This window comes from Haliotis cracherodii, unplaced genomic scaffold, assembly GCF_022045235.1.
Source record: "Haliotis cracherodii isolate W230 unplaced genomic scaffold, xgHalCrac1.p SCAF_3, whole genome shotgun sequence".
Classification (NCBI taxonomy): domain Eukaryota; kingdom Metazoa; phylum Mollusca; class Gastropoda; order Lepetellida; family Haliotidae; genus Haliotis; species Haliotis cracherodii.
This window is the reverse complement of record NW_027266286.1, coordinates 51261663-51274245: the sequence shown is the minus strand read 5'-3', so window position 1 is coordinate 51274245 and position 12583 is coordinate 51261663. Positions and strand designations below refer to the sequence as shown.

Genomic DNA, 12583 nt, shown 5'->3' with positions numbered 1-12583 from the left:
CAGTAACCCATGCTTGCCGTAAGAGGCGACTAACGGGGTCGGGTGGTCAGGCTCGCTGATTTGGTTGATGCATGTCATCGTATCCCAATTGCATAGATCAATGTTCATGATGTCAGTCACTGGATTGACAACAAACAAACAAAAACAGACATAACTTATGAAATATGCGTGAAATGGTCTTCATACATTGTATCCATGTGGTGAATCAAACCCGTGTCTTCAGCGTGACGAGCAAAACCTTAACCACTATCCCAGTGTCCCTGGTCAATCCGAAACCCTGTGCTGTGATAGAATTAAACAGTCCAAATTGTCGAAACAACATTCCAAAGTATTCATTGATATAGAAACATCTGATAATTTTCAGAATAATAACACAATGATACATTATGCAGATCTAGTTGGCTGTAGACAATACTGACCTTAGGTCCAAATCCACAAAGCAATCTTAGCGCTACGATGATCGTAACCCTATGTTAAAGTATGGGAGTTACAATCACCTTAACGCTAAAATCGCTTTGTAGAATGGAGTCCTGCACTGCCCAGCCTTATGGACAAAGGCTAAATGATATTCAATGTCAAGAAATATATGAGTTAGAATAGTAGAGTTCATTTATGTGTGGCACCGATGAGTAAATAAAGATCTGTAAAGAAATGCAGGAACACAGGTTGAAACAAATACATGGGGTAATTAAGCATTTTTTTATGCATGCAGCTAAAAATTAGTTGAATAATGGTGATTTTTTTGCATTATTTACAAAAATTATGCAGCTTATCTGGAGGTCTGATCCTAGCCTGCCAGATAACTTCTGAAGTCATGTGGCTGGTTAAGTCTATGATGTACTAACATGCGGCATGACTTACTGCACTGGCTGGTGCAGGTCAGTATTGTAGACCCGCGGTGAAGCCAGGTCAGAGTGGGCACTCAGTAACTCCTGCTTCTGGTTACAGCCAACTTATAGGAATCGGGTTATCAAGATGGTTTAATGTGTGTCATCGTACCGTGATGGTGTAGATCGGTGCTCATACCTTCAGTCGGGGGCAGGGGTGGCCCAGTCGTCTAAGGCGCTGCGATTCGCTGTGCAGAGTTGCGTCCCTTGGGCACGCCAGAAGCCTATGCTTATGGGTTCGAATCCCGGTTCGCCCCGATTATGTTTCTAGGTTTGTCAGCACCATACCCGTGCTCGTGGTAAACGTCCGAGACCTGCATCACTTCAGGCTTTCCTCCCACATCAAGCTGACACGTCGTGATATAACTGGAATATTGTTAAAAGTGGCGTTAAACCCAACTCACTCACTCACTCACTCACTCACTCACTCACTCACTCACTCACTCACTCACTCACTCACTCACTCACTCATACCTTCAGTCACTGGTCCAGACTTTATAATGTATATCCTGCTGCTAATTGTGTCCATAAAGAGAATGTGGCAACAAGCACATTTACTCACTCACTGCGATTTTGTTGTAGAAGTTTGGCGGGGATGGTGGTGGTGGTGGTGGCGGGACGACCCGTGACACGCGGTACTTGCGGGAGGAGATCCGAGAGTTGGAGGAACACAACCAGCAGATGAAGGAAGAGGTCAAGGATCTCCAGAGAGATCTCACTAATGAGAAACGAGCTGCAGAGAAGGTTTGTCTGATCATGTTACGCGAAGTAAAGTCAGTTAATTCCCTACTTTGACAATGTTGACGTACACAAATACATTGTAGCACTGTATTGGCCTAAAAATTGTTTTGCATGTATTGCAATAAAGGAAATTGAAGTGTTTAACAGTGATTGACAGCAGATGCTATTTTGTACGTACTGAAGCAAAAGGTTCTCAGCATGGTCAGTCACCATCATTTTGTTGTCATGGATACAGGGGAAATAACAGCATGAGAGAAATATCACTTCCGTGTTTCCATTATGTCACTCAGTTTCGAAGGGAAATATTTGTGCTTGAATATATGTTAGATTTTAACTTAAATGATGCAAAAAATAACACAACTTGTTATATTTTTTACCCGTTATTCCAGAACACAGAACAAATATTGCATTTGGTATGAAATGTGTATTGCATTGTACCCACACACCTGTATTACCATGCAGTCCCAACAGATGGGATTATGTGACTGGCATCATACACTTACCTGCAATACGATACATAACATTTGACGTGTGTGACTCACACTGCAGCTGCAATGTTACTGCTCAGAATCAGAATAGAGAGAGCTCCACATCTGCTAAATAGTTTCTGAATAGTAATTTTACTGAATATAATGGATTTGCTGTCATAAAATTACACCTCACTTGTAATAAGCAGCATTGGAAATTGGCACTAGTCCTGTAGTCCTTGCCAAACTGCCCAATAGTTAAGGTATCATAAGGACTAGTAGAAATTTGCAATTTTAAGGGTTTTGTTATATGTTATCATTATAAGGACTAGTGGACTAAATATGTTAGTTTCTACCCCTGAATAAGGCACACCTTTGAGGAAGATAGGCCAAATGTCTGCTGTATTCCTTTGTCTACGACATATGTTTCAATGACTGTTGTTTCCTCCACAGTACAGTGAACGGATCAGTGAGGTGGAGAAGGAGCTGAAGGAACTGCGTGATGAGGTAGGTTGTCATGACGGCATCCAAGGAGGTAGGTTGTCATGACGGCATCCAAGCTTATCGTGGGTTCGAATTTCAAATCCGCATTGATAATGATTCTTGGTTTGTTAGCACCATAAATATGCTTGTGGATTTCACGGAAGTGGTAAACAACAAGACCTGTATGGTGGGTGTGTCGTCAAGGCTGTAGTCTCAAGGAAGTCAGAGTTGTCTTAAAGATCTCTTCTTTTTATGCAACATTTCGGTGCCGTAGCTAGTACATTTGTCAAGTAAGGGATTAAAAATTGGGTAACCCCTTACAGCAAAATAATGTCATTACTCTTTAATGTTGTCATTAGGACCTGATTGAAGTCACCACTCCAATGACTGCATGTGTACTTACTCACTAGGATTGTTTGTTGTCCAGAACGACCAGATGCGGCAGGACATCAGCGACTACAAGATGCAGATGCAGTCCCAGAGAGAGAACCTGGTGTCTCGGCGCGGGGATGATCTGGAGTTCCGGGAGAAGCTCCAGAGGAAGAACCATGAACTGGCCGAGGCAATGGAGGAACTCCAGGTGATCACAGAAACTTCCTACAGTCAAACCCCATTAATCTTGACACTGCTAGTCTGCAACCCCACTTTTTGGACCAGTTCTGTTAGAAATATTAACATATAGACAAACTTCATTACAATGTTTTGTTAATCCAGGATGGGGGTGTCACTGTAGTTGAGGCAGTGTCTGAAATTCTGGGTTGTCATTGGGGTCCTTGAGCTTAGATTCCGGAGTGTTTGATGCTGAGATCCCCTTAAACTGAGAGTTTTACAGCTGGGTTTATGACAAGGACTCCTTGATTTTCATGTTTAGTTTTATACACAGTGCTTGTTTTCCTGATCTGATACCACCACTGGTCACAGCAGACCGACATGTTTGTACCCCTCTAGCTTGACATGCCTGGCAGGATACTACATCTGTAGTAGCATTGTGTGATGGGATTGGGTAAAGCAGACAGCATTTTACTCAGCAACCATTGGTTGTCACAAGAGCTAGTCTACAACGCTGAGCTTGCAATAGCTGACATAAATGAGGACTGGGTGCTTACAATGTTTGACCTGACTGATTGTCTCCGTACCCTGATGTTCCGAACAATTTCAAGCTATCAACCACTGGTTTGCCTTGCAACGATATGGGTTGAACTTTGCTGACTGCAGGGTAAATAAGATTTACTCATTCATTGACAAACGTGACAGATGTCTAGGCCATGGGTAAATAATATACCCAAGCTATGAGACATTTTAAGTAGTAATGAGGATCCTATTTCCTGGAGCCGGTGCTTCCAATTTTATAGACTTGCATGTCAAATTAACATTTCCCCTGCATCTTGCCTAGCTTTTCTTCATAAAATATGTTGATGACAAATATCATCATCGTTGTATTTGTGCTGCAGAATCTGACTGATGCTAATGACACCCTGGAGAAGCGTTGCGGGGACCTACAGCACCAGATGGAGGATGCCATCACACAGATGGACAGGACCTCAGAGGATTACCTCAAACTCAAGGTCAGTCAACACTCTAAACAACCTTTTTTTGTAATCTCATTTCAGCTGGAATATATGCCTGGGGTATGCTAGTGATAGAAGGAATATGTACTTTAAGAATGTTCTCTGTCACAGAACGTGTAAAGATTTAATTAACAAAACAGGAATATCCCGCAACATGAAAGAGAAAAGTAAAAAAGGGAAAAGAGAAAAGGTTGTGATGTAGAGAATCTATCCTTTATAACACATGCATGTTCTGTCTCTAGGGAGACAAGTTGGTTGTGATGTAGAGAATCTATCCTTTATAACACATGCATGTTCTGTCTCTAGGGAGACAAGTTGGTTGTGATGTAGAGAATCTATCCTTTATAACACATGCATGTTCTGTCTCTAGGGAGACAAGTTGGTTGTGATGTAGAGAATCTATCCTTTATAACACATGCATGTTCTGTCTCAAGGGAGACAAGTTGGTTGTGATGTAGAGAATCTATCCTTTGTAACACATGCATGTTCTGTCTCCAGGGAGACAAGTTGGTTGTGATGTAGAGAATCTATCCATTATAACACATGCATGTTCTGTCTCTAGGGAGACAAGTTGGTTGTGATGTAGAGAATCTATCCTTTATAACACATGCATGTTCTGTCTCTAGGGAGACAAGTTGGTTGTGATGTAGAGAATCTATCCATTATAACACATGTTCTGTCTCTAGGCTGTCCTGCAGGAGACTGACAACGTGACAGATAAACTCCGACAGGAGAACGAGATTCTGAAAGCACAGGTAAAGTTTTTCCTTTCATTAATATCTCTGATCAAATAGTCTGTAAGCCTGTTCATATAAATGATCCATGAAACTAAAGACATTTTACATCTGAGAAGGTATAATTTGTGACTTAATGATTTCTGCCTTTAGCAGGGGTCAAAGGATGCTTGCTTCCAAGCTTCTAAGCGTACAATTGGATACAGCAAAACACTTCAGACAACAAAGAATGAAATTAGTTTAATTTTCTGCTGGAAATTGTTGATCAGCTCTCAAAGATTCTATCTTTCTTGTGTTATTCAGTCACATGGTGTAAGTCTGTAGATATGATGTTATGTTGTGCGAAAGATATTTTGCCTCCTTTTAGATTGAACCATGTCAACTGTTTATTGACTTGCCTGTGATTAAGTTTCACTTGTAAAAGCAATCCGTTTGCCAGAAGTATTATTAAACATAGTCATACATAAAAAAGCCATACAACTAGTCTTCATTTTGGCCTGAGTCTTTCTTAGGCTGACAACTTGTCTTATATCTGACTATTGTTCCTGCTGCAGGTGTCGGATCTGACTGAGCAGGTGCAGTCACGAGGAGAGTCGGATGATGCCATTATGGTTGCCGTCAACAACAAGATCGAGGAATGGAAGGTAGAAATGAAATTCAGGAAGAACATACTCTTTTGTCAATATCTACTTTCAACAATAACATTCCGTTTGACATTAATATCTTATTACTGCACGGGAGGGGTCATAGCCTAGTGATTAAAGCATTCGCTTCTCCCATGTTATTTTCGCATGTTCTTTTCCATACGACCCGTGAAGAATCATGGGTAGAATAGGTCTTCAGCAACCCATGCTTGCCGTAAAAGGTGACTCTGCTTGTCGTAAAAGGCGACTAACGGGATCAGGTGGTCAGGCTCGCTGACTTGGTTGATGCATGTCATCGATCCCAATTGCGTGGATCGATGCTCATGATATTAATCACTGGATTGTCTGGACCAGACTCGATTATTTACAGACCGCCGTCATATGGCTGGAATATTGCTCAGTGCGGCGTTAAACAACAAACCAACCAACCAAATCTTTTCTTTACAATGGTACAATCTGGGACAGATCAGCAAGCCAGGGTGTGATGCACCGCTCATGGTTTATCCTCCGTGCAGTGTTTTATTCTACAATAAACACCTCCCACTTGTCGTTTATTTCTTAAATACATGCCGTGTGTCTGCAGGTGTTGATGGGGGAGAAGGATCAACAGGTCGGGGAGCTTCAGGACCAGGTATTCAAGCTGCGGGACCAGCTGATTGCGGCCAACATGGACACTGACAAGGCCTCGGTGGCTGCTCTCGGACAGGTGAGGTTGTATGGGTGGAACTGGTTATGACTGAAATATATCGGCAAATTACCAAGGCTTGTCTCAGCTGATAAACAGTTAAAGATTTCATTTGTCTGCTGATTTGAATAATCTTGATCCTATTGATAGGCCAGAAAATGTACAGCAGAAGCTTAAAGCTATCTGCATCTCATCATGAAACAACAACTTAAGACAGAATCGTTTATTACTATTTATGATATGATTATGGTCTGTTTATTGTGGTCTTGGCTGGCTGGATGGTGGTAAAGTGAAGCTGTAGTGCTGTGTGTTGTGCTGTAGGTCCTGAAGGAGAAAGACAAGCAGATCGAGGAGCTGACGGAGAAAGTGAATCAGTACATATACGAGATGGACAAGAACACCGCCATCATTGACGACCTGCGTGAGGAGCTGCATCGAGGTGAGGAGAGTTGAGGATGCTGACACATTTACTAACACGAATATAGATAACATTAGGGGAACCGACCGTTTGATATTCTGTTGATGGGGAGGAGAGTTGAGGATGCTGACACATTTACAAACACGAATATAGATAACATTAGAGGAACCGACCGTTTTATATTCTGTTGATGGGGTTTGGAACTTGTTTGAAATATGTTCTGCAGAAAAGATTTTGCAATAGCTTTTACCAAAAAACAAAGTGTTTACCTTTTAGTGTGACAAAAATAGCAGCGGGATACCTGAGTGGTAGTGGTGGAGTGCTGTCTCTTGTCTGAGGCAGTCATGTGACTAACATATCACTGAAAGGTATTAGGACACTGTTGCCACTCCTCCTAAAAGACCTTTTATAATATCTGACATTTGTAATCCTTTAACACAGGCAAAATTATGATTCTTACAATAGACATTATTGTTTTGAAAATGAAAAATATGCTGACTCATTAAAATACCAGCCTGGCACTGTTGTATCATTTTGTTTCTGTGACATTGTCCTGTCATCAGCGGGAAGTGGGCCAGGAGACCGCATGCAGACCAAGGTGCGAGAGCTCCAGAACACCCTCAAGAGTCAGAAGGAGCAGCAGAGAGACATCGTGAAGGATGCCAAGAAGGTACCGACACCAACCTCTTTATTACTGATGAAATTAGATATTAGATGTTTCAATAAAGCAACTACTTCTATGCAATTCAATTTTATGCTTTTCTGGTATATATGTTGTTGTCGTGATATTAAGATATGTACAATCAATACACTTTAACTGACTTGGATTTCCAGGCCGAGGAAGATGCTCGGAACAAAGACAAGGAATTGAATGAGGCTCTGGAAAGAATGAGGGAATATGAGGCTGTAAGTTGAAAACATATGAAAACATATTAGCACATCAGAAGCCTGTTCCTCTGCGACCAGCTGGCCCTTGTATGGGTGCAAATACCACCAAATTCTTAGTTTGTATGGACAAGTCAAATAATTGTTATTTTTGTTGAAAACAAAACAATGATTTAGTTCATGTTGTTAGACATAAATTCCTGCACTCTCCCCTTTTGATCTGTGTCTGATGACTAATGTTAAAACATGACTAATCAGTGCAGGCACCTATTTCTACACATTGTGATTATTGTCTTTAATACTTGACTTATGCCCCACAAAATATGATGCCTTCGTGTTTTGACTTGGTAATAATGTTGCTTACGTTTATGAATGAAACATGAATCAGATGCTCAGATCTGGCTCCTTGTAATATTGCTCCTCTCTATATTACCTTCAGCTTACAGGATAAATGAATTATTAGGTAGGTGGTTCTTTTGGAAAGAAGTTAAATGTAGACTGAATTTGAGGCCGAGAACATTTTATCTCAAGAACTAGGGGAGCATCCTTTTATATGTTGAGTTGTGTTCCCAAGGAAATATATGTACATTTTAGGTATGGTCATCACTGTTTATTTCATCTTCGATTGATGTGGTTATGATTTGTAGTATCTTGTTTTATTGGAAACTAATTTGTTCCTTTTGTTGTATCTTGCTGACCTATCATTAATGGGGGCTGTTTTTGTCACAGGGATATGGATTAGTGGAGGCTGTGGCGGAGATCAAGGAATTTAAGAACCAGGTCAAGGTCAGAGACAGGTCAGTAGAGGTCATTTATCTTCTTGGAAAGTTTATGCAACAAAACCTTGCATTATGCATTTGCAAGTGTCTTACTTTAATCATGCAGTTATTTTACTTGCAATTGAGAATAGCAATATTAGCGTGAAATACGTCGGAACTTTTCAGACAAATTGAGGAGCTGACTCAGCACATCAACAAAGCCGAGATGAAGATTAATGACATGTTGGATGAGAATGAGGAGCTCCGCTATCGGCTGAAGCTGGATCCCAAGGAGCCTCTGGATCTCACAGAGTTCCGCAAGAACAAGGCCATCAGACAGGAGGAGGCCAAGGCCCTTAACTTCCAGCTCCAGAATGAGGTAGGGCAGACTTATGCCCCCTTTGAAGCCCCCCTTGAAGCCTTGATCCATGTCAGCTTGTAAGCTGAGTCTGAACAAAGATGATATGGTTCTAGTTATGTTTTGATGTCTTTTTAGAACAGGCATTAAAAGCTGGTTTGTGAATGTTATTTTAATGCAAGTTTAAATGTCAAAGTGTCTTTGTGTGCCCATGAGTCTTCTGTCTTTGAAACATTTTAACTTGGGGTCTGTGTCTATATTTGACAGATAATCCTAACAGAAATACATGTGGAAGTGGTAGGCTTCAGAAAGACATTATTCTTTCAATAAGTGCAGTGTAGTTTGGATCAAATACAAGAATAGTTTACGAGAAATTATTGACTGATAAGTTTATTAGGCTACATAGACTCGGACTTGTCCTACTCTATAGTACATTGGTCTATATAGATTGAAGTCCTGGAAGAAGAGAGAAGGGTCCTCAAGAACAGACTGAGGAAGATGGCTCAGCAAACAGGGCAGAGGTGAGCTTATTGCTTGCATATTTACATGTCAGTTTCCTAAACACTCTCAGGGCTCGATAAAACATGCACAAGTTCAACCAACTATTGAAAGATGCAACCTACTATTTATGTCTACATGGACCGAGTGCATGTTAAAAATGTTTTGCATTTTTGTCTGACTAACGTTTACTTGTCCAAATAACATCGTCTTTGAACACACTCAATACCCCCAAGCTATATTTACAATACTACATAACGAATCCCTGTGTTTTGTGTAATTCATGACACATGACATTCCCTTCAGAGATCTGAGATTTTACTTACTTGGACTAGTTATAAATTAACTTTGATTAATCTTTTAGACCAGGGACCGCCTCCGTGGTCTAGTGGTGGAGCATCCGCCCGGAGAGCGGAAGGTCCAGGGTTCGATCCCCGGCCGCGTCATACCAAAAGACGTTAAAAGATGGTACTTGTTGTTACCCTGTCTGGTGCTTGGCATTAAGGGGCTAAAACAAGCACTGGTCGGCTCAGAGTCAGTATACTGTGTCTGAGTGGGGTATCCATGTTAAACTGCAGCATGGTATCTCGGTGAGCTAGCACTATAAATCGGCATCAGTCCAGACTAGTACAAGCAGCCACACAAACACTCACACGTACATGCACGTCGCTATATAAGTGCAATAATCTTGGACGCAACGTTAAACCCAATTTCACCTCATCTTTTAGACATGGGTGCAACCAGGGTGGTTTTGTCTTGTGCAACCAGCTCTTCATATCAACATGCACGTGGTGCAAGTTATGTCCAGTTCCTTAAATCAAGCCCTGACTCGCACTTGCATTTACCAGTGAGGAATTGGCACATTGTTGTGATCATGGGCAGCATATATTGTGGTCATGTTAAAATGCTTTTCAATATTGTTACCATTACATGCAGCTACATGTGTTTTTGTGAAGAACATGGTGATCATCTTGTGCAGTAGATGACAGGCTTCAAACAGCTGATGACACTGACACACATGTCTGTCTTGTAGAGCGGTGGCGCTGGGGCTGACAGCGGAGGACATGTTGGCTGTTCAGGACTATCAGGAAGAGTTGAAGGTCCGCAAGACACAAGGTCAGCCGATCTCTACAGCAGCTGCCATCTTGAGAGAGGTGGAAAGAAGGGAAAGCAGCATAAGGGTAGGTAACTCTGTATGACCACCTTGATAGGATAGAGAACTCTGTCGGGGCTTATATGTGTAGGTATCTCTGATAACCTTGTATTAGGATAGATAACTGTGTCTGGTCTTCCTTAGGGTAGATAACTCTCTTGACCATGTATTGGGATGGGTAACTTGGGAGGCTCTGCAAGTAATTATCTGTAGCTGTGTTTAAATGAAGTTAACTTTGTCACAAATCTACAAGGTGTCACAGATACAAGCTTCCATGATATACATTTTTGAAGAAAACACATAGTTAGTTAGCATAATAATGTTTAGTTTGATATGTTGATATAGAGCAATTTATATGCAATTGGTGCATGTCTGTGCATGTAGTTAAGATTATAAAGAAGGAATTTTGCCTGTCCATGAAGTCAGTATGGAATTTGTTAATCATGTACAAGTATGTGTGTACAGCACTGTGTAGACAAAGTACTGTGGACCATATGTATGTGTGTATATATATGTGTGTGTATGTGTGTTGAGGATGAGGAGCTGGGCAAGGAGTACAAGCAGAACGTGCGGGAGATGAACAACATGGAGGATGAAGTGGCTCACCTCCGTGCACAGAACAAGGAGATGGCGCAGCACAACCGGGTCCAGGAGGAGGCCCTCAAGGAGCTGATGGAGGCCGTCAGACAGCAGCCTCCAGGTGGGGGAAATCACTGGGAATTATCTCCCCTTAATGAATGTCATTTATATAGAAACAGATAATCAGTTTCTCTGAGTTTTGAATAGGTTGTTCAAGGCATTACCCATCTATTTATGTAAAGAAAAAAATAAACAAAAACATATGAAAGGTCAACCTTTTCGAGAAACTTCACATCAGCATTTGTTTAGATGTAATTTTATAATATTATGGTACTTTATTTTTTATTTTTGGGAAATTCAGGTTCTGCCCGTGATTTGGTAAAGACCCACCTTGGACAGTTCCCCAGTATAGACAGGATGCTGGCAGTAAGTGCACAGCAGTGACAACCTGCTACAATATACAACTTTCAGATATTATACATATAACAGGGATTCCGGGGTAGAATTGGTGCAAAGTAGCCTGTGCTTGTCGTAAGAGTTGACGAAACTGATCAGGTGGTCAGGTTCTGTGACTTAGCTCTTTGCATGTCTTTGTGCCCCTGGTCAATGACTGCAGCTTTATTTTGATCTAAATAAAGCAGCAGTGAATGAAGATAAATTACAAGAAATCCCAATTTGGATCTAGTCAGTTGTAATCCAAAAATCTTTTCAGTCAACCTCAGGTTGTGAATCTGTACACTGCACTACATGTATTAGGGGGCGGTCGGGTAGCCTAGTGGTTAAAGCGTTCGCCTGTCGCGCCGAAGACCCGGGTTCGATTCCCGACATGGGGACAATGTGAAGCAATATTGCTAAGAGCGGCGTAAAACCATACCCACTCACACTCACTCACATGTATCAGGTAATGGGGCAGTGAGTAGCTTTCACCAGTCTTTCAGTGATGAAGGGCCAAGAAGTAGCCCGAAACATACTGTGAGCCCAAACTTTGAAAGTCTACTTGCCTGTATTTGACTGTTAACACCATCATTTTCAGTACATTTGGCTGTTAATATATGGCGTGTATTACCTAATCGTACTAGACTAAACAGCATTTTACTAGACTCGGGCTATGGACTAGTGGCTAAAGTCACAGACTGGAAACATCATTATAAACATGGTGTTATCCATAACAGTTTCATGTCTTCATGTTCTTCCAACTTCTAAATGCCAATCAAAGACTTTCAAACTGTAATTGCTCATTTCCTGTTTTAAAGGATAAGTTGATATTGATTATATGATTTTGACCAGGCTATTGAGGCTAAGAAGGTGATCGGTTCTTATGACACCTCGCTGTACCTCAAAGAACAAGTGGATGTACTGCGAGGTCGTAACGACGAGCTCCGCAATGAACTCCGAGAATCTCGGGTGGAAGGGAACAAGAACCGGATGGAGCGAGACAAGGCGTTTGACAAGATAGAACGGATGGAGAAGGACCACCAGGCCTTCCAGGAGTCTGGCGTCGCCCCTGGGGCATTCAAGGCCCTCCCCCTCCCTGAGGGCATGGCAGTGACCAGCACTGAGATCATCGCTAGCCTCAACGAACATCTCGTGGTGGTGCTTCAGGTTAGTCATATCAGTCATTCAGCTCATCAAATACATGCAGGAATTAGTACCTTGTTAGTTGAAACATGGTCTTCAATGTTTGTAGTTTTCAGGGGATAAGTGACCAGGGAATAGTATTTACCT

General features: G+C 41.6%; 1 protein-coding gene across 1 annotated transcript in view; it reads left to right on the top strand.

The window, feature by feature from the left end:
- Positions 1-12583, top strand: part of LOC139474173 (centrosomal protein of 290 kDa-like) — a 78279-nt gene that overhangs the window by 12153 nt on the left and 53543 nt on the right. The window contains exons 5-21 of the mRNA XM_071257068.1: positions 1470-1631; positions 2549-2602; positions 3006-3158; positions 4030-4143; positions 4833-4901; positions 5435-5524; positions 6108-6230; positions 6531-6648; positions 7191-7297; positions 7462-7533; positions 8242-8309; positions 8457-8649; positions 9076-9149; positions 10160-10307; positions 10814-10979; positions 11220-11284; positions 12146-12460. Coding sequence (XP_071113169.1) covers positions 1470-1631; positions 2549-2602; positions 3006-3158; positions 4030-4143; positions 4833-4901; positions 5435-5524; positions 6108-6230; positions 6531-6648; positions 7191-7297; positions 7462-7533; positions 8242-8309; positions 8457-8649; positions 9076-9149; positions 10160-10307; positions 10814-10979; positions 11220-11284; positions 12146-12460 — 2091 coding nt within the window. The remainder of the gene's footprint in view (positions 1-1469; positions 1632-2548; positions 2603-3005; positions 3159-4029; positions 4144-4832; positions 4902-5434; positions 5525-6107; positions 6231-6530; positions 6649-7190; positions 7298-7461; positions 7534-8241; positions 8310-8456; positions 8650-9075; positions 9150-10159; positions 10308-10813; positions 10980-11219; positions 11285-12145; positions 12461-12583) is intronic.